At 39.5% G+C, this 24,223-nt stretch overlaps 2 protein-coding genes across 5 annotated transcripts in view; both read left to right on the plus strand.

The window, feature by feature from the left end:
• The window catches only part of LOC309507917 (uncharacterized protein), an 87,619-nt gene that overhangs the window by 42,104 nt on the left and 21,292 nt on the right, over positions 1 to 24,223 (plus strand). The window lies entirely within an intron of this gene.
• The window catches only part of LOC309507904 (uncharacterized protein), a 31,253-nt gene continuing 24,860 nt past the window's right edge, over positions 17,831 to 24,223 (plus strand). For 2 of the 3 annotated variants that reach the window (XM_082182343.1, XM_082182342.1), the window contains exon 1: positions 17,831 to 22,720. In XM_082182343.1, the coding sequence (XP_082038469.1) occupies positions 18,569 to 20,554 (1,986 nt within the window). In that variant the 5' untranslated portion in view covers positions 17,831 to 18,568 and the 3' untranslated portion in view covers positions 20,555 to 22,720. The remainder of the gene's footprint in view (positions 22,721 to 24,223) is intronic. The other variant, XM_082182344.1, reaches the window with a different exon arrangement.

Genomic DNA, 24,223 nt, shown 5'->3' on the forward strand with positions numbered 1-24,223 from the left:
AGTTTATTTACAACAAAAGTGATAGTTAATATGTGGCACATTTGTTATTTGCAAACTAGTCTTCACTGGTAGTGGTAAACCTGTAACACACCTTTGATAACTGACTGTTTGAAAGACACTTCTGTGGAAAACCAAGTGGCATCATTGAAGACTTTCAGATGCAAAGATAATTTACATGTAAAAAAATAAATAAATTGGACACACTTGCAGCATGTTTTCCAGAATTGTGATGAAGAAGTTGTGAAGTCGGACACTTTCTACTTTCTGTAGAGTCACCTGATCTACATTAAAGTCACACAGTTTGTGTTCATGCAGGCGAAACCAAAAGCCTTTGCTTAACTTTTAAATTGCCGCTACATTTTCTTGCCAATACACAACTGAGCAGAATGTTGTTTCTAAGCTGAATTTGTGCATGTGTGTAAAAATGTGAGCAGTCATGTAATCTACAGAATATTTCATAAAGTATATGAGGATACAGGGTGTGATATACGATCATGTTGTGCATGTAAATGATACCACTTTAGATCTTATATAAATATTATATATTTGATTCTACATGTAGTACAATTGTGTAGTCAGCAGAACTGACTGAAAGGTGTTAGATTAGGAATTATATGTTTAAAGGGGACATATCATGCTAAATGCACTTTTTTAGCCCTTAAATGCATTTTGTTGTATATTTGGAGTGTTTAGAAGTACAGAAAAGATGAAATTATTCTCTTCAGGTGCATCGTTGATATCTTTATATTCTGTTTTGGCCTTATTTTTCAACCTGTTCCGATTTTTCTGTTATCTATGACGTTTTTTGAACTATAACGTCACAGTATTTGCAGCGGAACTGCCAAATAAGGACATTGACTTCCGGCCCAACACTTAGAGCAATCCGCCATTATTATTTCTCGCTGCAATTTTGTAGTCCAAGCTAAAGGATGCAGAAGTTACGAGAGGGTAAGTTAAAATGTTCGGTTGTTGGATGTAGTAACCCACGCGCTTTATTACACCGTCTAATGTAGATGAACTGCCGCGCTTGTGGCGCATGTTTGACTGAAAGAACGAGCAGAGAGAGAGACCCGGTCGCGCGCGCTTGCACTCTCTCTCGGAGCCAGGCGAAAGTGTAAACAAGACATCACCGTCTCCAAACTAGACGCTGTCTTGCTCTCTCTCCCTCGCACATACTAATCAAAATAAATCGACACGGTGGTAAAAGGTCGGAAGACCAAAGTTTCATGTGTAACAGTTAAATACAGTAACACACCATTGCGATACATCCATATGAAGACGTTGTTCTGCAGGTTCGTCGTCTTCATTTTTATCTCGCTCCGGCTCCGACTCTGGCTCGAACATGTAGCACTAAGGCTGGCTGGACAAGTCTTCCGTTGTTGACATTTTGTTAATAACGTGTGAATAAAAAGTTTATGTGCCGCTAGATAATCCTATCTCTGCTATCAGACTACAAAAATGGCCGAACGGGGTGGAGTTGAACCTCTGCAAACTGGAGAGGGGGCGGGGTATGAAGTGTCTCAATTGTATTTAAAGAGACCGCACCAAAACGAGTTGCTCTCAGACACACGTCAGAAAAGGGGTATAAAAGGGGCTTCTGGAGCTATAATAATGAGGAATTCAGACCCAAGCATTGCAGTTCCGCTTTATATAGACTACAAATGTATGATTTATATGTAAAAAGGAACAATTTAAAAGCATGATATGTCTCCTTTAATGGTTGTTGTTAGAGCATTCAAAAACAAAATGTTATCAGGTATCCTATACACTGTTAACCCTTGAGAGTAAAAAAAGGCAAAATTCTGACAGTACCATTTTACATTAAAACAGTAATATACCTTAAAAAGCAATGCATTCTGGGTTATATTTGTTATTTTCAAGAAAATAGCCTACAGGAATATTCTGTGAACTAGATAAAAAAAGTTTCTCGACAAACTTTATGTTGGCATGAAAAAGCTTTGCCAGAAAGTTTGAAGAAGTTTTAAAAGCTTGAAGTTTGAAGGTTTTTAGTTTTAATTAGTTCCAGTTTTAGTTTAGTAGTTTTAAAAGTTTGAAGTTTGAAGGTTTTCAGTTTAGAAATATTGAGAGAATGGAAAATGAGTCAAGTTAAGTCATCTTCATTTATATAGCGCTTTTAACAACGTAGATTGTTTCAAAGCAGCTTCACAGAGATAAGCGTATAATTTAAGGTAACAGAGATTGTTTTGGCTTTATAGCAGAGTTAAGTTATTTTCCATCTAAAGTTAGTTTTGATTGATTTGCTTCCGTCGGAACGATCATTTGTTATTAAATCAGGGGCCGCTAAGACGACACCATTCCCTCTACAAAGACTTTAAACGCGAACCTGTGAGAAACGCTGATGGCGGTCACATGCGCATTTAGAACGGGTTCTATAGTAATGTGCGTTTGAATATATGCAGGTTTGGAATTCCCTACAAGCCAAGCCTAAACAAAGTACTTGTCTTTCCTTATAAATTTTGATAAAGAATTTTATTTTATTTTGTTGCTTTGGGGTAGGAACGCGAAACGAATTTTCCCGACAACGCCTTATCTGTAGAGTGGTAAAAGGATCCTCCATAGGGAAAGACTAGTTGGCACTTCAGCACTGTGTTGTCATCGGTCCAAGCGAAGGTCCTTCATCAGATCTGGATACGGCCCGGATCCGGCAGGCTGCAGGAAAACCTCGGGATAAACACAGACACTAAAATTAGCGTAGATGCCATTCTTCTCATGATGTAACGAGTACATCAGGATTTATGGGAAGTGTTCCCGGTTCCAGCTGACCTAATCTATGCAGCCTAACATTAAATTATAGAAGTCTATAATGTATTATGTGAATGCTAGGTCAAAGAGATGTGTCTTTAATCTGGCTTTGAACTGACAGAATGTGTCTGCTTCCCGGACAATGGTAGGAAGACTGTTCCAGAGTTTTGGTGCTAAATAGGAGAAGGATCTACCGCCAGCAGTCGATTTTGATATTCTAGGTATTATCAACTGGCCGGAATTTTGAGATCGCAATAGACGTGACGGACTATAATGCGTTAAGAGCTCGCTCAAGTACTGCGGACCTAAACCATTTAGTGCTTTGTACGTGATCAGCAATATTTTAAAATTTATGCGATGTTTAATAGGGAGCCAATGCAGTTTTGACAGAACTGGGCTAATATGGTCATACTTCCTGCTTCTGGTAAGAACTCGAGCTGCTGCGTTTTGAACTAGCTGTAGTTTGTTTATCAAGCGTGCAGGGCAACCACCCAGTAGAGCATTACAATAATCTAGCCTTGAGGTCATGAACGCATGAACTAATTGTTCCGCATTTGTCAATGAGAGCATATGGCGTAATTTAGATATATTTTTAAGATGGAACTTTCAAATGAAAGATTAGTATCAAAGAGCACACCCAGGTTCCTAACCGACGACGAAGACTTAACAGAGCAGCCATCAAGTGTTAGACAGTATTCTAGGTTATTACGTGAGGAAGTTTTTTGTCCAATAATTAGAATCTCTGTTTTTTCAGAATTTAGAAGTAGGAAATTACGAGTCATCCAATTTTTTATATCCGCTATGCATTCCGTTAATTTAGTGAATTGATAAGTTTCGTTAGGTTTTGAAGAAATATACAGCTGAGTATCGTCAGCATAACAGTGAAAACTAATTCCATGTTTCCTAATGATATCTCCTAATGGTAGCATGTACAGAGTGAACAGCAGCGGTCCTAGTACTGAGCCCTGTGGTACGCCATACTGAACTTGTGATCGATGAGACATCTCTTCATTTACTGCTACAAACTGATAACGGTCAGATAAGTATGATTTAAACCATGCTAGTGCATTTCCCGTAATGCCAACATAATGTTCTAATCTATTTAACCCTTGTGTGGTGTTCAGAACCCTAAAACCCCCGGGATCTTCCCGGTCAAAAATGACCGGACTATAAAAAATAGCTTATAAATCTCTCATTATACTATATTTTCACCCAATATTGGATTCAATCTTTTTGCCAACTTGTTCTCTTTCAATTAGGACTGGTTTTATATTTCTATTTGTATCTAATTAATCGTAGGCCTCATTTATTTGACAGTAGGGATCTCATTTTTTGAGTAAAAAAAACATTATTTTTGAATAATTTTGGAAATATTAAATAAAATCTGAAGAAAATTGGCACTGTTTATCACACTAGTCTACTTTAATTTTTCACCAGGAATTTTGTTTTGAAAAACTTTTATTTTGTACAAGATGGCACATTGTCACACTTGTGGTCTTCCCGGTCAAAAATGACCGGCCTACAAAAAATTGCTTATAAATCACTCGTTACGCAATATTATCACCCAATTTTGGATTCAATATTTTTGTCAACTTGTTTTCTTTCAATTAGAACTGGTTTTATATTTCTATTTGCATCTGAATAATCGTAGGCCTCATTTATTTGACAGTAGGGATCTCATTTTTTGAGTAAAAAAAACATTATTTTTGAATAATTTTGGAAATATTAAATAAAATCTGAAGAAAATTGGCACTGTTTATCAGACTAGTCTACTTTAATTTTTCACCAGGAATTTTGTTTTGAAAAACTTTTATTTTGTACAAAATGGCACATTGTCACACTTGTGGTCTTCCCGGTCAAAAATGACCGGCCTACAAAAAATTGCTTATAAATCACTTGTTATGCAATATTATCACCCAATTTTGGATTCAATCTTTTTGTCAACTTGTTTTCTTTCAATTAGGACTGGTTTTATATTTCTATTTGCATCTGATTAATCGTAGGCCTCATTTATTTGACAGTAGGCATCTAATTTTTTGAGTAAAAAAAACATTATTTTTGAATAATTTTGGAAATATTAAATAAAATCTGAAGAAAATTGGCACTGTTGATCACACTAGTCTACTTTAATATTTCACCAGGAATTTTGTTTTGAAAAACTTTTATTTTGTACAAAATGGCACATTGTCACACTTGTGGTCTTCCCGGTCAAAAATGACCGGCCTACACAAAATAGCTTATAAATCACTTGTTATGTTGTATTATCACCCAATATTGGATTCAATCTTTTTGTCAACTTGTTCTCTTTCAATTAGGGCTGGTTTTATATTTCTATTTGCATCTGATTAACCGTAGGCCTCATTTATTTGAGAGTAGGCATCTCATTTTTTTAGTAAAAAAAACATTATTTTTGAATAATTTTGGAAATATTAAATAAAATCTGAAGAAAATTGGCACTGTTGATCACACTAGTCTACTTTAATTTTTCACCAGGAATTTTGTTTTGAAAAACTTTTATTTTGTACAATATGGCACAGAGTTACACTTGTGGTGTTCCACTGGGCCATTGAGGGCCATTGTTTCAATGGGCCATTGAAAGTGAATGGGAGAGACTGAAAAGTTTTCAGGAGCATGTTCATTGTTTATGTACACATATGTGCATGTGATGGATTATGGTGAGTTTGGGCTCTTTTTAATCTTAACAATCTCATGTAAATAATGATGTGCCATTTTTCACAATTTATGCATGCTTCATTGAGTTATGAGTTAAAACGCAACATAAGTGCTAGGCTACATCTATATTCAAGGCTCTGTGAGCGCCTGTGGGGGTTCGTGTGTTACAACTCCATTAGGAATATCTTTAGATCTCAGTGATGGATTATGCTGAGTTTGGGCTCTTTTTAATTGTGATAGTCTACTGAAAATAATGATGTACATTTTTCTACGATCTGTGCATGCTTCGTGAAGTTATGAGCGAAAACCAAACGTGAGAGCTTCATGAGTATATACTTGGCTAGGTGCGTCTGTGGTATTTTTTGTGTTAAAACGCCATGAGGAATATCTTTAGATCTTGTTGATGGAATATATTGAGTTTGGGCTCTTTTTAATCGTGAGCTCCTGCTGTAAATAATGATGTGTCATTTTTCATAATCGATGTATGTTTCATGAATATACGAGTAAAAAGGCCAAGTCTAAGCTACCTTGCTTGGCTATGTGAGTCTTGTGTGTCTGTGGTCTTTTTTGTGTTAGAACTCCATGAGGAATATATTTAGTTCTGTGTGATGGATTATGTTGAGTTTGGACTCATTTTAATTGTAAGCATCTGCTGTAAATAATGATGTGTCATTTTCCAGAATCGGAGCATGTTTCATGAAGTTACGAGCTGAAATGTGTCTAAAAATTCCATCATCCATATATGGTTTACACATGGGTCTCTTGAAGGCTTCTTTTACAAAAACCTCGCTCAAGTTTAGTAAAAAGCCTGAAACAATTATGCTTGCTGTATTCTACTCATTGAGACCTTTCAAATGACATATGACACAGGACTATCTGAGCTGTATGATGTATTTGACATATTGCTGAATGTAGTACAAAAAAGTAGTTTATAAATTATGAATTTGTTTTTTTCTATTTATCAGCAAATAACTCAGCACTACTTAGGAGTTTATCAAATTGGCTACATTCATTGTAAATTTCAGACTCTAAGCTTTCAAATGACACCTATTTTAAGTTGATCAAGGTAATAGTTTTGAAAAATATTATGATTATTTATTTCGCAGCTAGGTGGCGCCTGCGGGTGGTACACTCTGTTTTAGAGTGATAACTCGGCTCTCATTAGGAGTTGATCAAAGTGATTAGATGCATTAAAAAGCTGAGATTCTAAGCTTTAAAATGATACCTATTTTGTGTTGTTCCATTCATTCTTTGCATTGGTCTCTCCCATTCACTTTCAATGGCCCATTGAAACAATGGCCCACAATGGCCCTCAATGGCCCAGTGGAACACCACAAGTGTAACTCTGTGCCATATTGTACAAAATAAAAGTTTTTCAAAACAAAATTCCTGGTGAAAAATTAAAGTACACTAGTGTGATCAACAGTGCCAATTTTCTTCAGATTTTATTTTATTTTTCCAAAATTATTCAAAAATATATTTTTTTTTTACTCAAAAATTGAGATGCCTACTCTCAAATAAATGAGGCCTACAATTAATCAGATGCAAATATAAATATAAAACCAGTCCTAATTGAAAGAGAACAAGTTGACAAAAAGATTGAATCCAATATTGGGTGATAATATTGCATAAAGAGTGATTTATAAGCAATTTTTTGTAGGCCGGTCATTTTTGACCGGGAAGACCACAAGTGTGACAATGTGCCATTTTGTACAAAATAAAAGTTTTTCAAAACAAAATTCCTGGTGAAATATTAAAGTAGACTAGTGTGATCAACAGTGCCAATTTTCTTCAGATTTTATTTAAAATTTCCAAAATTATTCAAAAATAATGTTTTTTTTACTCAAAAAATTAGATGCCTACTGTCAAATAAATGAGGCCTACAAATAATCAGATGCAAATAGAAATATAAAACTAGTCCTAATTGAAAGAGAACAAGTTGACAAAAAGATTGAATCCAATATTGGGTGATAATATTGCATAACAAGTGATTTATAAGCAATTTCTTGTAGTCCGGTCATTTTTGACCGGGAAGACCACAAGTGTAACAAGGTGACAAAATCCCCCCTAAAAAAGTAAGAAAATTGTCAAAAAACATTTGAGAAGTAGTTATACCATCTGTGAATAAAGTCACTAAGTTTCAGTCCAAAGCGATAACATTAACTAGTATTTTTGGGGTAAAAGAAAATTCTCTCCGGGTCAAAATGACCCGAACACCAAGAACGTTGTGGTCAATAGCCGCGTTTCCACTGTCAGGCCAGGGCCGGGCCAGGGCTTTAAACGGGCCGTGCCGGGCTAGTAGCCTCGGGCCAATAGCACCGGGCATGCGTTTCCACTGTCGGGCCAGAAGCTCCACAGCGCTTCACTAAAACACGCCCGTAACACGCCTCTCTGGGACAACGTCACACTAACCCATCATTTCACCAACAAATGGAAGTTTTATCAGAAAACTAATCAGAAATCACTGGAAACAGCGTTGAAAACAAACACGATAAAAGCGTCCGTTTGCTAGCTTTTTTGTTTGTTTGTTTGTTTGTTTGTTTGTTTGTTTAGCAGCTACTTGAATATTTAAAACCCAAGCATCTATGTTTTACCACAGGTTTACAATAAAAAGTGATACATTGATCATAATGAATTAATTTATGTAAAAATTGCACATTAGTCACTCAGAAATAAATTACCGTTAGGTCTATTTCACAAAAGAAAGAGGACACACTTACTTTTTCAGTCGCGTCTGTTTCTTTATCTGGTAACTTAGTTACAGGACATATTTACATCACATTTAGAAAAAAATGATAATTTCTACAAATATATGCCATACGACCTGAGGAGCTTTAGCACTCTCTCGGTGCTAAACAGATATTTTCAGTCAGAGAAACAGAGGAAGCTCCCGAAAAAAAAAGTTACTTTATTTTTTGATAGTCCGGTTTAAAGAGACGAGACGTAGGCTATGACAGATAAAATAAAAACATGACTGTGATAGCCTTTAAGATTGGTCTGATTTCTTCAAGCGTTCGCTATGTTGTTTTTTTTACTATGCGTATCTTCAAGCGTTTACTATGTTTACTATGGTAACGGCTAGCGTGCATAGTCTTTTGCATCACAAACAGAAGGCATTCAAACATGAACGCGATTTAAATTATTTTATTTTTATTATTTTATTTTTAAGTCTTAAATGCTGACAGAATCATCCGGCGCTGCCGTCTCCCAACGGTAAACTCCTCCTCTGTTGGTAACCACTCCTCTAGCCCGAGCTGGCCCGCTTTGGCCCAAGGTATTCGACGGGCCAGAAATCCTGGCCGTTGGCCCCGAGTAAGCCCCGATCAAGCCCCGGAAGTGACAGTGGAAACGCGACTGGCCCTGGCACGCACTAGCACGGCCCGGCCCTGGCCCGACAGTGGAAACGCGGCTAATGGTGTCAAATGCAGCACTAAGATCGAGTAACACTAATAGCGAGATACAACCACGATCGGATGATAAGAGCAAATCATTTGTGACTCTAACGAGAGCTGTCTCAGTACTATGGTACGGTCTAAATCCTGACTGAAAATCCTCGCAGATATCATTTCTTTCAAGAAAGGAACACAGTTGTGAAGATACTGCCTTTTCTAATATCTTTGACAGAAAAGGTAGATTCGAGATTGGCCTGTAATTGACTAATTCTGTAGGATCAAGTTGCGTTTTTTTAACAAGCGGTTTAATCATAGCCAGCTTAAAGTTTTTTTGGTACGTATCCTAGAGACAAAGATGAATTAATGATATTAAGAAGAGGATCTAGGACCTCTGGAAGCATCTCTTTCAGTAGCTTAGTCGGTATAGGGTCTAACATACATGTTGTAGATTTAGATGATTTAATGAGTTTAGTAAATTCTTCCTCTCCTATAGCAACGAATGAATCAAATTTTTCCTCAGGGAGACTACAATGCACTGCCTGATGCGATACTGTAGTAGACGGTTGCATAGTTATAATTTTGTCCCTGATATTATCAATCTTATAAGTGAAGAAGTTCATAAAGTCATTACTGCTGTGTTGCTTGGAAACTTCTGGGCTTGAAGCTTTATTTTTCGTTAGTTTAGCCACCGTTTCAAATAAATACTTAGGATTATGTTTATTTTCTTCTAATAGGGATGAAAAATAAGCAGATCTAGCAGCTTTTAAAGCCTCTCTGTAAGTAATCGAGCTCTCCTTCCATGAAATGCGAAATACCTCTAGTTTTGTTTTCTTCCAGTTGCGCTCCATTTTTCTGGCTGCTCTCTTAAGGGCCTGAGTGTGCTCGTTGTACCACGGCGTTGGACTATTTTCTTTAATCTTCTTTAAGCGCAACGGAGCAACTGTGTCTAAAGTGCTGGAAAAGAGAGAGTTAAACGTTTCTGTTGTAATATCTAGTTCTTCTAAGCTATCCGGGATGCTGAGATGATGAAACTGATCAGGAAGATTATTAATAAAGCAATCTTTAGTGGCAGAAGTGATAGGTCTAACATATTTGTAACACGGAGTCGGCTTTGCAGCCTTGGCTAAATGAAGTTTACACGAGACTAGGTAATGATCTGAGATGTCATCGCTCTGCTGCAGAATTTCAACGGCATCAACATCTATTCCATGTGATAATATTAGATCTAGAGTATGATTACGACGATGAGTAGGTCCTGACACGTGTTGTCTAACTCCAATTGAATTTACAATGTCTTTAAATGCCAAACCCAATGCATCTTTTTCATTATCGATGTGTATATTAAAATCACCAACAATTAGTACTTTATCTGCAGTCAATATTAATTCTGATAGAAAGTCCGCAAATTCTTTGATAAAGTCTGTATGGTGCCCTGGTGGCCTGTATACAGTAGCCAGCACAAATCTCAAACGTGATTTATCGTTTACACTATATGTTTTTACATTAAGCACCAATGCTTCAAAAGAACTATATTTAATACTTGATTTCTTAGTGGTTTTGAAACTATTACTATAAATTACAGCAACACCTCCCCCTTTGCGTTTCAGACGAGGCTCATGTTTATAACAGTAATCTTGCGGGGTGGACTCATTTAAAGTAATGTAATCGTTTGGTTTTAGCCAGGTTTCTGTCAAACACAGCACATCTAGATTATTATCTGAAATCATATCATTAACAATGAGTGCTTTTGAAGTAAGCGATCGAATATTCAGCAACCCAAGCTTTAGCATTTGCTCATCTGTATTATAGCTGTTTTTTATTTGTTGAACATCAATTAAATTTTTAACCTTAGTTGGGTTTAAACGTTTTTTGGATTTCCAAATTCGGGGAACAGACACAGTCTCTATATGATGATAGCTAGGTGAAAGAGGCTCTATGTGATAGGATTTATCTGACCTTGGTGACGCGAGGCCGCTAACAGACAGTCGGTTAAGCCAGTCTGTCTGCTTCCTGACCTGAGCCCCAGATTGTCATGTTTGAGCTCTAAGACTATGAGCCATATTACTAGAGAGAAGAGCAGCACCATCCCAGGAGGGATGAATACCATCTCTTTTCAACAGGTCAGGTTTGCCCCAAAAACTTTTCCAATTGTCTATGAATTCTATATTATTAAGCGGACACCACCGAGACAGCCAACCGTTAAGCGAACATAATCTACTGACTATCTCATCACTCCTGCGAACAGGAAGGGGGCCAGAGCAAATTACAGTCCTTGACATCGTACTTGCAAGTTCACACACCTCTTTAATATTAATTTTGGTGATCTCCGACTGGCGGAGTCGAACATCATTAGTGCCGACATGAATAATGATCTTAGAGAATTTACGATTAGCATTAGCCAGCACTTTTAAATTTGCTTTGGTGTCAGGCGCCCTGGCTCCCGGCAAACATGTGACTATGGTGGTTGGTGTCTCTATTTTCACGTTCCGTGTAATAGAATCGCCAATAACTAGGGCACAATCATTCTCAGTGGGTGTTTCACTGAGCGGGGCAAATCGATTTGTTATGGTAATCGGAACGGAAGAGTGGTTTTTAGATCCGCGACTAGAGCGATCCCTCACTGTCACCCATTTGCCCGGCTGCACAGGCTCTTCAGCCAGAACCGACTCATGTAAAGAGTTCACTATTCTATGCGCATCCAAAACATCTAAAGCTCTAGCACTCTTACTATCCTCAATTAAAGTTTGGATGCGTGTTTCTAATTCTGAAATCTTCTCTGTCAACCTAACTGTCTCCTTACATTTATCACATATAAATCCTATATTGTCGACAGAGAAGCCTATACTAAACATGTGACATGAAGTGCAAGTGACAATAACAGGACAAGACATTACTCACCGTGTTTGTTGAGTGATTCTTACTCACCTGAGCTTTTTATGAACTCAAAGGCGCGGACGCGCGAGAGAAAAATAAATAAATAAAATAGCTGAGCGCACGGGTGGCGCATTAACAGGCTAGCGAATTACTAGCGTGTTGTGCTAGTAGTACTAATAACAGAAGCTAGCGATGTCAGGTTAATCTGAGATGTTGGGTAAAATGTAGTAGTATAAACAACTAGAAATGGTAGTAAAATGATGGTTCAAAACAAAGAAATATATGGCTAAGACGGAGCTTATCGCACCGAATCAAACAAACACACTCACAGCAGGCAGCGAGGCAGACAGGAGCAATCGATCAGACCGATCAGATCATGATCGTGAGATCATGAGACACGTGTTGATCAAAGTAAACCCAGAAAAAGAATAAGAAGGGCTACTGAAGATATAATGTGAAACATTTAATACAATCACATTCTATCAATGCAGCAAAAATTGTACAAATACTTAAAAATGTCATAATTATAACCTTGATGAAAGAAAATGGTGATATCAGTTGTGAGTTCAAGTCAAGTCAAGTCAAATATATTTGTATAGCGCTTTTCACAATACAGATTGTATCAAAGCAGCTTCATAGTATTAAATTAAAATAATACAACAAGGTTTGTTTCTAGTAGAATTTATTGATTGATAAAATTAAATTAAATATCCCCAAAATATCCCCTACTGAGCAAGCCCAAGGCAACAGTGGCAAGGAACCGAAAAACTCCATCAAGTGACCTAATGGTGTCCTAAAACTCCGTCAGGTGACCTAATGGAGAAAAAAAACCTTGGGAGAACCCAGGCTCAGTCGGGGGCCAGTTCTCCTCTGGCATTTATGAGCTAGAGGCCGGATTGTAGTTTGAACTGTAAGATTACAAATATTATATGAATGCCTGGCTGAAGAGATGCGACTTTAATCTAGTTTTAAACTGGGAGAGCGAGTCTGAGCAACGAACACTATCAGGAAGGCTATTCCAGAGTTTTGGAGCTAAATGTGAAAATGCTCTCCCTCCTTTGGTGGATCTGGATATCCTAGGTATGACCAAAAGCCTTGAATTTAGTGATCTTAAAGAGCGTGATGGATTATAGGGCGATAGAAGATCCGTTAAATAGACTGGAGCTAAGCCGTTTAGGGCTTTATAAGTCAGTAGCAATACCTTGTAATTAATACGGAACTTTTTAGGTAACCAATGCAGTGATGATAAAATCGGTGTTATATGATCATATTTTCTTGATCTCGTAAGAACTCTAGCGGCGGCATTTTGGACTAGCTGTAGCTTGTTTATTGAGGATGCAGGACAACCAGCTAATAAAGCTTTACAGTAATCTAGTCTCGAGGTCATGAATGCATGAACTAACTTTTCTGCATCAGAAACTGATAGCATATTACGTAGCTTAGTGTCACAGGTCGGGGCGGGCCAATCAGGCTGCACCCACCCCTGAGACCCGTACCACCCTTGGGGAGTCGGACAGAGGCCAGGCAAGGATGACAGACAGACCAGACTTCAAGTAAACAGTATTTTATTGAGTTTAAAAATGAATAAGGGGATCTAAAATGGGGAGTCTTCTGGGTCTACCCGCCGGAGGCCCACAGAGTGCAGTGTAGGGGGGTACTCTGGTGAGTGGCTTCGCTGTCTTCCAATGGGAGGGGCGAGTCGGGGCTCACGACTGGGAGGAGGCTGCTGTAGGACCGTTCAGGTGTGTATTTCGGGTGACGTACTCCCTTCTTCCCAAGGGGAGGACGGGTCGGAACTTACGACCGGAGGGACTGTGGTGGAACAGTTAAGGTGCGTGTTTCGGGTACGTAATCCTCTTCTTCTAAAGATGACAGACAGAACTTACGGCTGGGGAGCTTCAGGCTGGGGAGCTTCACTGCAAAGCAGTCAGGTAAGTATACAGGCACGTAATCCTCTTCTTGGCTGGGGAGCTTCACTGCAAAGCAGTCAGGTGAGTATACAGGCACGTAATCCTCTTCTTGGCTGGGGAGCTTCACTGCAAAGCAGTCAGGTGAGTATACAGGCACGTAATCCTCTTCTTGGCCGGGGAGCTTCACTGCAAAGCAGTCAGGTGAGTATACAGGCACGTAATCCTCTTCTTGGCTGGGGAGCTTCACTGCAAAGCAGTCAGGTGAGTATTCAGGTATGAAATCCTCTTGAAGGGCTGGCGGACACAGAGCTTACGGCGGGAGAAGTTCAGGGTTGCCAACTCTCACGCATCTCGCGTGACAGTCACGCATTCAGCCTCAATCTCACGCTCTCACGCTCAACAAAGAAATCTCACGCAAAAATAGACATTCTTCTGTGCTCTATTTTTTTTTCACTCATGTGCACTAAATTTCAGAATTACTATAAACAATTCAGGCTCTTAACTACTGGATGGACCACTAGTTATGGCGCAAATTAGTTAAAAATCTCCCAGAACCTAGAGCGAGCACGCGTCCAAACCAACCGATAGCGCGCGCACGCACGGCAGAGAGGGAAAGTCTTACAACTGCGAATTTTATCAGTTGCGGCGCCTTTATCTATAGGCTACACTGCAGCACGACGTATATTCACATCAAATGTTAACGCAGAGGAACGGGACACTGCAGTTCACAAAAGTTCATTATTTCCATGTGCTTTAAAGCCTTGCCGGTTAAACATGTCATTCGCTGCTGATGCGCTGTTCAAACATGCGCTTTACTGAGCGCGTACACTCGACGCGCACATGCACTAAAAGCCTGTTACTGGACTAAGTTATCTTGTGAGTCTAATATTGCGCTAATACTGTCAAATACAGACAATGTTTACATAAACAAAGTTGGTTATGTCTAAAGTGAAAGCAAACAGAGAAAATTAATTAAAATCTGCTTGTCATATATATATGCGTGTATATTAGACGCGTCGTGTGCAGTTCTTAAAGAGACAGTAGCCCTAATAATAAACATGCTGCCGCTTGTTCTTAAAGAGATAGTTCACCCAAAACCAAACAGTTGCTGGTCCCCATTGACATACATAGTAGGAAAAAAATATACTATGGAAGTCACAGGGGTACATCAACTGTTTGGTTACTGACATTCTTTCAAATAACGTTTATTTTCAACAGAAGAAAGAAACTTATTCAGGTTTAAAACAACTTAAGAGAGTCAATTATGACTTTTTGGGGGGAGAACTATGCCGTTAATGTTAATAAAACAACAAAACACACAGAGGAAATCATTCACTGCTCTTGACTGAGAACTTTAAGTCTGTTGTGTTTTATTTTCATATTTGTCCATTTAATTACTTTCTTCAATTCTACTGTTAAATACACCTATAGCTGAAAAAATAAAGCACTGTTTATTTCATTTGTATATTAAGTTGTGTATGTGTAATAGGCTATGTATGTCTGTTCTTAATTTTTAATAACAAAGAAAATAGTGACAAAGATTTTAGCTTCGCCACTTTGACCTAAATGTCTGCCATTCTTTTTTATTTTATATTTTGTTACCTATATTTTGTTATAAGGCTTTGTTTTTAAAATAGGGACATTAGTTTGGCTGTAATGCTCAGTCACATGCAAAATAGTAAAACCAACATGAAAAAGAATCATGATAAAATCGTGATTTTTTCTGAAAAACAAAACAAAAATTGTGATATTATTGCCATATCGCCCACCCCAGGTGTAAAAAAGTGCCTTGATGTGCTTAGATGCTAAAAATGTGTTATTATTGATCATTATATCACACTACAATTAAACATAATGAAACATTCATTTGAATAGAAATTGTTTTATTAGCTTAGCTAATATTATTTATTAGCTTTTTCTAGAGATTGCAGTCATGCATGACATGGTGAAAAATGACTTGAAATAATACTGAAAATAGGTTAAGATGAATGTTAAAGGTGTGCCCCCTAAAAGCACAAGTGGCCCCTGCCTGCCCCCCCAGTCCGATATATTTCCACTAAGCATCTTCGTTACTCGTTACTACAAAATAAAATCAGAAGAAATGTGTGCGACTGCAATAAGGGAGGTTTGGCGAATCACTGCTTCTAGATTGCGCACTAGACGCTCCGCACGGCGCGCGCTCCAGTGTAATGCTTGTTTGTTGCCATGCCAAAGGAGGAGGAAGCACAACTGAAACCGCCATGGAAGCACGAGCACCGATATCTATGCGAGCGCACCTACCTTTTGATTTAATTCAACAGAGAACTCTCAAAGACATGTCCATAATACTGAAACACGCTTGACTGTTTTTGGTATAGCATAACTGCCGGGCCGAATATTTCCTCAGGTAGGCTAATGTTAGACTGAGAAATATTTTTTGAGAACTGCTACGTTAATCAGTGGCAGGTTAGAAAGAAAGTATTAAGGGCTATTCACGTCTTTAAAAGCATCATACGTTTTGTCAAACTTGAGATTTCCTTTTATGTTAATTAACTCAAAACTCAGTGGTTATAGGATAATGTTGGGCTAATGTTGCTGTGTGTGTGTGTGAGATGGTGACCTGGGGAGTAAGCCCTACAAATGCTCATACCATATGACCAAAATATTCTCCCTACTATCAGGCAATTTTTTTAAAAAATTAATTTTTTTTTTTAAAGAAATAGGTTATTATTTATTTTTCATTTTTACCTGAAGTTCATACAAAAGTGAAATTTCTGTTTCAGTTTTTTTTTTCTTTGATGTCAGCTCTAAAAATATGCTGTTTGTTCTTTGAACTTAAGAGAATTGTGCCTGAAAAGTCCTGGAAAAGACTGTGATTTTGATTTGATGAGTGAGATTAAGAAGATATGGGAAGTTGGAACCCTGAATATGCTTTACTATAAGAAAGCCACAATAAAGTTCACAAACCCAAAGTTCTAACCGCTTGCTTTAAAAAAAAAAAAAAAACTTTTTACTTTTACTTCAATTACTTAAGTACATTAAATATCAGAAAATTACTTTTGATACTTAAGTACAGTATATATCAGATACTTTAAGACTTTTACTTAAGTAATATTCTAAAAGGTAACTTTCACTTCTACCAAAGTCTTTTTCTAGTACGATACTTGTACTTTTACTCAAGTATTGCTTTCTAGTACTTTATACAACACTGAGCCTTGGTCAGAAGCTAAAAGTAAATCATTTGTGATTTTAACGAGCGCAGTTTCAGTGCTATGGTGCTATGGTTCAGTGGTTTGTTTGGTTGGTTTCTCTGTTTGTAGCTTCCATCTTAAAACATTCTTTAAAAGTAATTTACACATTGTGAATAACTTTAATCATTGTCACATGCCTGTCCTGTCTTGTGCTGCACATGGGTGTTTTGTTATTTTGGGCCATGTGCTCCTGTCTATTGTCTAGCCCCTCCCATCTTGTTATCTGATTATTGGTTTATTTGTCCCACCTGTCTGTCTCGTTACCTCCTTGTTTGTTCCCCTATTTAGCCTCCCTGTGTTTGTAGTCCTATGCTGGAATTTAACAGTTTTGGATGGGTGGGAAACAGTCAAGCTGAGCAACTGGGACTTGTTGAATTAAATTACAGCTGTACAGTGGCATTACCTGTTATTCCTCCTTGGATATTTCCATTACCAGTTGTGGACCTAGAAATCGCAAAGATGTTAAAACAATACAAGGAATATGGTGTGATAAATGATCTGGTAAAACAATATCTAGGTATCAACTATAATAATAGTATTCAAATATTTACAGACGGATCAAAAGACCCAAGTACAGGAAAGACGGGAGCAGCAGTATATATACCACATTTTCAGAAATCAATTTTAAAAAGAACTTCAGATCATTTAGCAGTGTACACTGTGGAACTTTTAGCTATTTTACTAGCACTCACATGGATAGAGGAGGTTTACTAGCACTCACATGGATGTTCAGACTCAATGGCATCATTAATAAGTATTGCAAACTGCAAATCTGTTTGTAGGCCTGACTTGATTTATGAAATCTTTCATAGTTTATATAGATTAAAGAATCTTAATATTACAGTGTGTTTTATGTGGGTCCCATCTCACGTTGAAATAGAGGGTAATGAGGAAGCTGATCGTTTGGCTAAAAAGACTCTTAAGTCAGACATACAATGGACAGTTCCATTGAGTAAAAAGGAAATTAAATGTATCATTAAAACAAGAATCAATAGATTATGGCAAGAACAATGGGAAAAGGAGACAAAAGGTCGTTTTTTATATAAAATACAGAAACAAGTGAAAACAAGGAGGCAGGGTGGTTGGAAACGAAGGGGGGAATCTGTTATCACAAGGCTAAGAATTGGACACACAGGTCTTAATCATAATCTCAGTCGTTTAGGGAAACACGCAACAGGATTATGCATTAATTGTGACAGGAGAGAAACGGTAGAGCATATATTAATAGAATGTGAAGCATACAGAACAGAACGAATCATACTGTTAGAACAAGTTAAAGAATTAGGTTACACACATTTATCAGTAGAGGGTTTACTTTCCTTTTCTACATCAAAACCATCAGCATGGCCAGCTATCATGAGATACCTTAAAGAAACAGACCTATTTAATCGAATTTAAGAATAACCAAGAATATATATATATATATATTATTTTTTTATTATTTTTTATTTTTTATTATTACATGTTAGTAGGAATCCGCATTGAAGCTCCACACCCCAAACAGTTGGTGGCGGTAATGCACCAAATTGGTATGCCAACCGCCAATAAAAGGAAAGAAGAAGAAGAAGAAGAAGTCCTGTGCTGGTTCGTTTGTCCGAGTTTCTCGTTCCTGGAGTTTCCTGAGTTTTTGTTTTGTACCTTGTCTGAATGTCACTAATAAATTTCCTCTGCATTTGTATCCTTGTCTCATGATCATCTATTCCGTGACAGAACGAACCAGCCAAGAATGTGGATACAGCGGAGTGAGATTTTTCCTCAGGGAGAGGATAAAGGATCTTCAATTTCCTTGTTGGAATATTTTGCTAGGTGCGCTCAAAGGACTATGGAGGAGGAGACCATGGCAGAGGAGACCATGGCAGACGGCGGTCAGCTGAAAGGAGAGCCTTCACCGCTGGTCCCGAAACGGAGGAGAAGGAAGAATCCCTCCGTGACTGTTCCAGTGGACCCAGTTCCGGTGGTCCCAGTTCCGGTGGTCCCGAGTCTGGTGGTCCCAGTTCCGGTGATCCCGAGTCCGGTGGTCCCAATTCCGGTGGTCCCAGTTCCGGTGGTCTCGAGTCCGGTGGTCCGGAGGAGGAGGAAGACTTCCTGCCTTCCCAATGGCCCGGAGGCCATCCCCTCCGAGCAGCCCGCTGTCGTCCCGGAGCCCGCTGTCGTCCCGGAGGCCGTCCCCTCCGAGCAGCCCGCTGTCATCCCTGAGATCGTCTCGGAGCCGCCCACCATCAGTCCTGCCACGGCCAAGAGAGTGGTCTTCCTTTTTTATTTAGTGGCGGTACTGCAGGCGTGGAGGAAGCACATGACGTCTGCCGATCCAGAGACTGTTCCTGAGCCTGTGTCTTCGGACAAGATGGCCGCCGCCGAGCCTGTTCACGTCACGCCTGCCGAGCCTGTGTCTTTGGACAAGATGGCCGCCGCCGAGCCTGTTCACGTCACGCCTGCCGAGCCTGTGTCTTCGGACAAGATGGCCGCCGCCGAGCCTGGGTCTTCGGACAAGATGGCCGCCGCCGAGAGTGTTCACGTCACGTCTGCCGAGCCTGTGTCTTCCGACAAGATGGCCGCCGCCGAGCCTGTTCACGTCACGCCTGCCGAGCCTGGATCTTCGGACAAGATGGCCGCCGCTGAGAGTGTTCACGTCACGTCTGCCGGGCCTGTGTCTTCAGACAAGATGGCCACCACAGAGACTGTTCACGTCACGTCTGCCGAGCCTGTGTCTTCGGACAAGATGGCCGCCGCCGAGCCGGTGGTGTCTGTTCCTGAGCCGGTGGTGTCTGTTCCTGAGCCGGTGGTGTCTGTTCCTGAGCCGGTGGTGTCTGTTCCTGAGCCGGTGGTGTCTGTTCCTGAGCCGGTGGTTCCTGTTCCTGAGCCGGTGGTGTCTGTTCCTGTTCCTGAGCCTGTGTCTTCGGACAAGATGGCCGCCGCCGAGCCTGTTCACGTCACGCCTGCCGAGCCTGTGTCTTTGGACAAGATGGCCGCCGCCGAGCCTGTTCACGTCACGCCTGCCGAGCCTGTGTCTTCGGACAAGATGGCCGCCGCCGAGCCTGGGTCTTCGGACAAGATGGCCGCCGCCGAGAGTGTTCACGTCACGTCTGCCGAGCCTGTGTCTTCCGACAAGATGGCCGCCACCGAGCCTGTTCACGTCACGCCTGCCGAGCCTGGATCTTCGGACAAGATGGCCGCCGCTGAGAGTGTTCACGTCACGTCTGCCGGGCCTATGTCTTCAGACAAGATGGCCACCACAGAGACTGTTCACGTCACGTCTGCCGAGCCTGTGTCTTCGGACAAGATGGCCGCCGCCGAGCCGGTGGTGTCTGTTCCTGAGCCGGTGGTGTCTGTTCCTGAGCCGGTGGTGTCTGTTCCTGAGCCGGTGGTGTCTGTTCCTGAGCCGGTGGTTCCTGTTCCTGAGCCGGTGGTGTCTGTTCCTGTTCCTGAGCCGGTGGTGTCTGTTCCTGTTCCTGAGCCGGTGGTGTCTGTTCCTGTTCCTGAGCCGGTGGTGTCTGTTCCTGTTCCTGAGCCGGTGGTGTCTGTTCCTGAGCCGGTGGTGTCTGTGTCTGTTCCTGAGCCGGTGGTGTCTGTTCCTGTTCCTGAGCCGGTGGTGTCTGTTCCTGTTCCTGAGCCGGTGGTGTCTGTTCCTGTGTCTGTTCCTGTTCCTGTTCCTGAGCGTCTGATGGTGTCTGTTCCAGCGCCTGAGCCGGTGGTGTCTGTTCCAGCGCCGTAGCCGCCAGATGGACTGACATTTCCGCCCTGGCCTCCCGAACTGTCCATTTCCCCTGCCCCACCCTGGTCTGTCCCTCCCTGGTCTGTCCCTCCCTGGTCTGTCCCTCCCGTCTGGTAGCCACTCCGTAGGGAGGGGGTAATGTCACATGCCTGTCCTGTCTTGTGCCGGACATGGGTGTTTTGTTATTTTGGGCCATGTGCTCCTGTCTATTGTCTAGCCCCTCCCATCTTGTTATCTGATTATTGGTTTATTTGTCCCACCTGTCTGTCTCGTTACCTCCTTGTTTGTTCCCCTATTTAGCCTCCCTGTGTTTGTAGTCCTGTGCTGGTTCGTTTGTCCGAGTTTCTTGTTCCTGGAGTTTCCTGAGTTTTTGTTTTGTACCTTGTCTGAATGTCACTAATAAATTTCCTCTGCATTTGTATCCTTGTCTCATGATCATCTATTCCGTGACAATCATGGATCAACAAAATGTAGGAAATATGTTATATTGATTTTTTTTTTTTTATACAGGTTCATGTGTACATATGAGTTGTAATTCATCATCTGACAACAGCTGTTCTGTTTTCCTGAGAAACTCTGTAATAATAGACACGTGTGATCATGAATATACAGGAAGTTTATTGTTTTATCTCTTCCACACAGAGATTATGTTTTCGAAGATCTGCATCTTTTGACCAGATTTAAATCAGACCAAACATGAAATTCTTGTGTTTCTCTTTTCTGTCACACTTAAGCCAGACAACTGTGATTAAATCTGTCATACTATTTTATATGTATCTGCATAGGTGTGTTTATTGAAAATCAATTTCTGGATAAAGCCTGTATTTCTATATAGTTTCTATATATCACTTTCTATATAAACCTTAAATTCTTGCCAACAAAAAAAAAATCTTAATATATATTATTGTCCTCTTCTTGTTTTCTGTTCCTGAGATCATTTTTAAAATAAAACCTAAACTGCTGCGTTTTGATCCTTTGCTCATCATTTATTTCAACCTGACATTTTAATGAACTTTTATTGATGGTTAAATGTCCGAATAAAAAGCTAGAATTGAATAAACTTTAACAAAAGCGAATGTGTGACCTAATTAAAGTAAGCCTATTGGAACAAGACAAACAGGCAGTTTGCATGAAAAAAAACCAACCCGGTCTCACTAAATGCGTCTCTATAGCACACTGTGTTTATCGTGCAAAAATGTGTTTTTACATGCATAGGATACGCATGAGTGGGCAAAGGGTAGGTTTAGTAGTGGTGTGGGGTGCGTGTGTATTACACGCAATAAAGTGCGTATCATATGCACTTAAAAACTCATTTTCGCGTATAAATTGCAAGATAAACACAATGCGTGCTATAGAGACGCATTAACACAAATGTGATTCATTTTGCTCATTTCGTCTTTTTAGTTTCTCCTGATCCCACCCTCTGTTCTCTCTTCTCTGTTCTCCTGTCTAAACACATCTTTGTATTTGACTATAATGTTGCTACATCCACAAAATCTTATATATTGACACTTTGAGCTTGTGTTTTGAGGTTTGTTCACTGAGAACTGAGATTCTGTTAGTCACGTGACTAAACCCTTCTGGAAAACATGAACATCTTGATTCATTTTCATCTTGGCAAATCTGTGCTGGGTTTCCGCTGAGCAAGTTCCTGCCTTCTTCCCTGACTTGTCATTGTGAAAGAATCTGTCTTGTAATGGAGAAGAACAAATGTCGTAAGGGAAAAGTAGAAGAAATGGCAGCGGTCAGAGACATGTATGAAGGACTAAATGTTGGAAGCATGACTGAAATGGAACAAAAGAGACACAGAGACACCCAGCTGAACCAACATCCAGATGTTCTCTTCAGGGTTTATAGACGAGGCCGTCTGCATGTTCTGCTCTTCAGACCCACGAATGGCTGCCAGTGGATGCAAATGTTCAGAGATGGACATCAAAACCTCTTCGCTCAGTGGAGTATCAGACATGTTCACCAGCAGGTTCGGGATGTGATCAATGTCTCTGGAAGTCTGGAGGAATTGCAAAGATTCTGTGACAGGTTTCCAGATCAGCTGCAGGAGTTTCATGACAGTGTTGAAGAAATTGAAGATCTGAGAGCAAGAATTCAAGACCTTGAATTAGAAAACAGAAGACTTAGACAACAATAAAGGTCTGCCAAAGATATGAGGTAAACAAAATAATAATAATAAAATACAAGCTTATTCTTTTAAAACAGCTTAGAAAGTGCCTGTTGTGTGTAGTATAACGGGAATAACGGGAGACTGGTGGTTGGCACAGGGTTCATTTCTGATACGATCCGCGGGTGATCGAGTAATAAAAAATAGCATTCCAAAAATTGTGACTGGATATGAGAGATAAATCATTAATGTGTTGATTTTAATGAAAACATGAACTAGCATTTCAGGAGAAACGAAACGAACGAGCGCGTCACTATTTTACTTTCATTTTCAACAACAACAACATTTGTTTTGATTATTATTATTTTTATCTTATATCTGTTATTTCACAGTTGAGATAGTTGTTTAATGCTGATCTAACCAGCAGAAGACACTCGCAGGGTTTAAACCCAGTTATTCAGACGGGGCATGTTGTCACACTGCGTTACAATGAGCCCCTGTTAGAACTATGCTATTCTATTCTACACTTTTATGAATTCTATTGAGAAACCATTAGAAAAACTGAATAATTATTAATTATTATTATGTTGTGAACTATGCTGTAGCTGTGTTTCGCAGTGTTTGTTGTCAAACTCAAAAATTACTTTATTTTATTGAGGAAATATTTTAGTTTGTCTAGTATATATATATATATATATTTTTTTTTTTTAGATCAGAATTATTCTGTAATATGGTCATGTTACAATGAACCCCACCTATGGGGCATGTTGTCACATTTCACTTATTCCCTTCTTTCAGGGTAAATCAAGAAAAAAAGTATAAACCGTATTAATGAAACAAAACCACATAATTGTACTAGACGTGTGAAATTAATGTGAGAAAAAAATAAATACTCTGAACCCCAAGAGAATTAACACAAACTGAGAAAGTCAGAAAGTGTCAGGTTGTGCCCCGCTCTCCTCTTCCTCCTAGAGGTCATTATAAAAAACACAAAGGAACCAAATAATAACTTGACAGCTTTAACTAAATTTTTCATAATTTGGTTAAATTTATGCAAGTTCAGCTGAGTTCAAGTCAACGGAAGCAACAGAATGGGCTTCATTTTATTTATCATCAGATCATTTGAAGATCAAAATATAATATAATAATAGTAATATAATCTGGCAGCGGCTTTGCACTAAGTTTAAAAAGGCGATAGATTCTATTTACACTAAGAGAAAATAGTGATAGACTGATCCGTGCATCTCTAGTAACATCTATATATAGAGGGGGTGGGATGGTTTATTAATTTAAACCAATGAATAAATTGTCATAATAGTCATAAAAATAGTCAATCAGACAAATGTGAGTTAAGTGTAGCACAGTTTTCTGTTTGTTGCTTCCCTTTTAAAAGTCTTCAAACTGTCTTTTAACGTGCGAGTAACCGGCCACATTTGCCAGAGCTACAGTAAATATGCATTAACAAAGATGAAGTTAAACCAAACGCTCCTTCAAGAACACTAATACTAAAACAAAGAGTTCAGTCCTGTAGACCGTATGAGCCAGAGACACGG

Source organism: Leuciscus leuciscus (genome assembly GCF_965113295.1).
Source record: "Leuciscus leuciscus genome assembly, chromosome: 10".
NCBI classification, from domain to species: domain Eukaryota; kingdom Metazoa; phylum Chordata; class Actinopteri; order Cypriniformes; family Leuciscidae; genus Leuciscus; species Leuciscus leuciscus.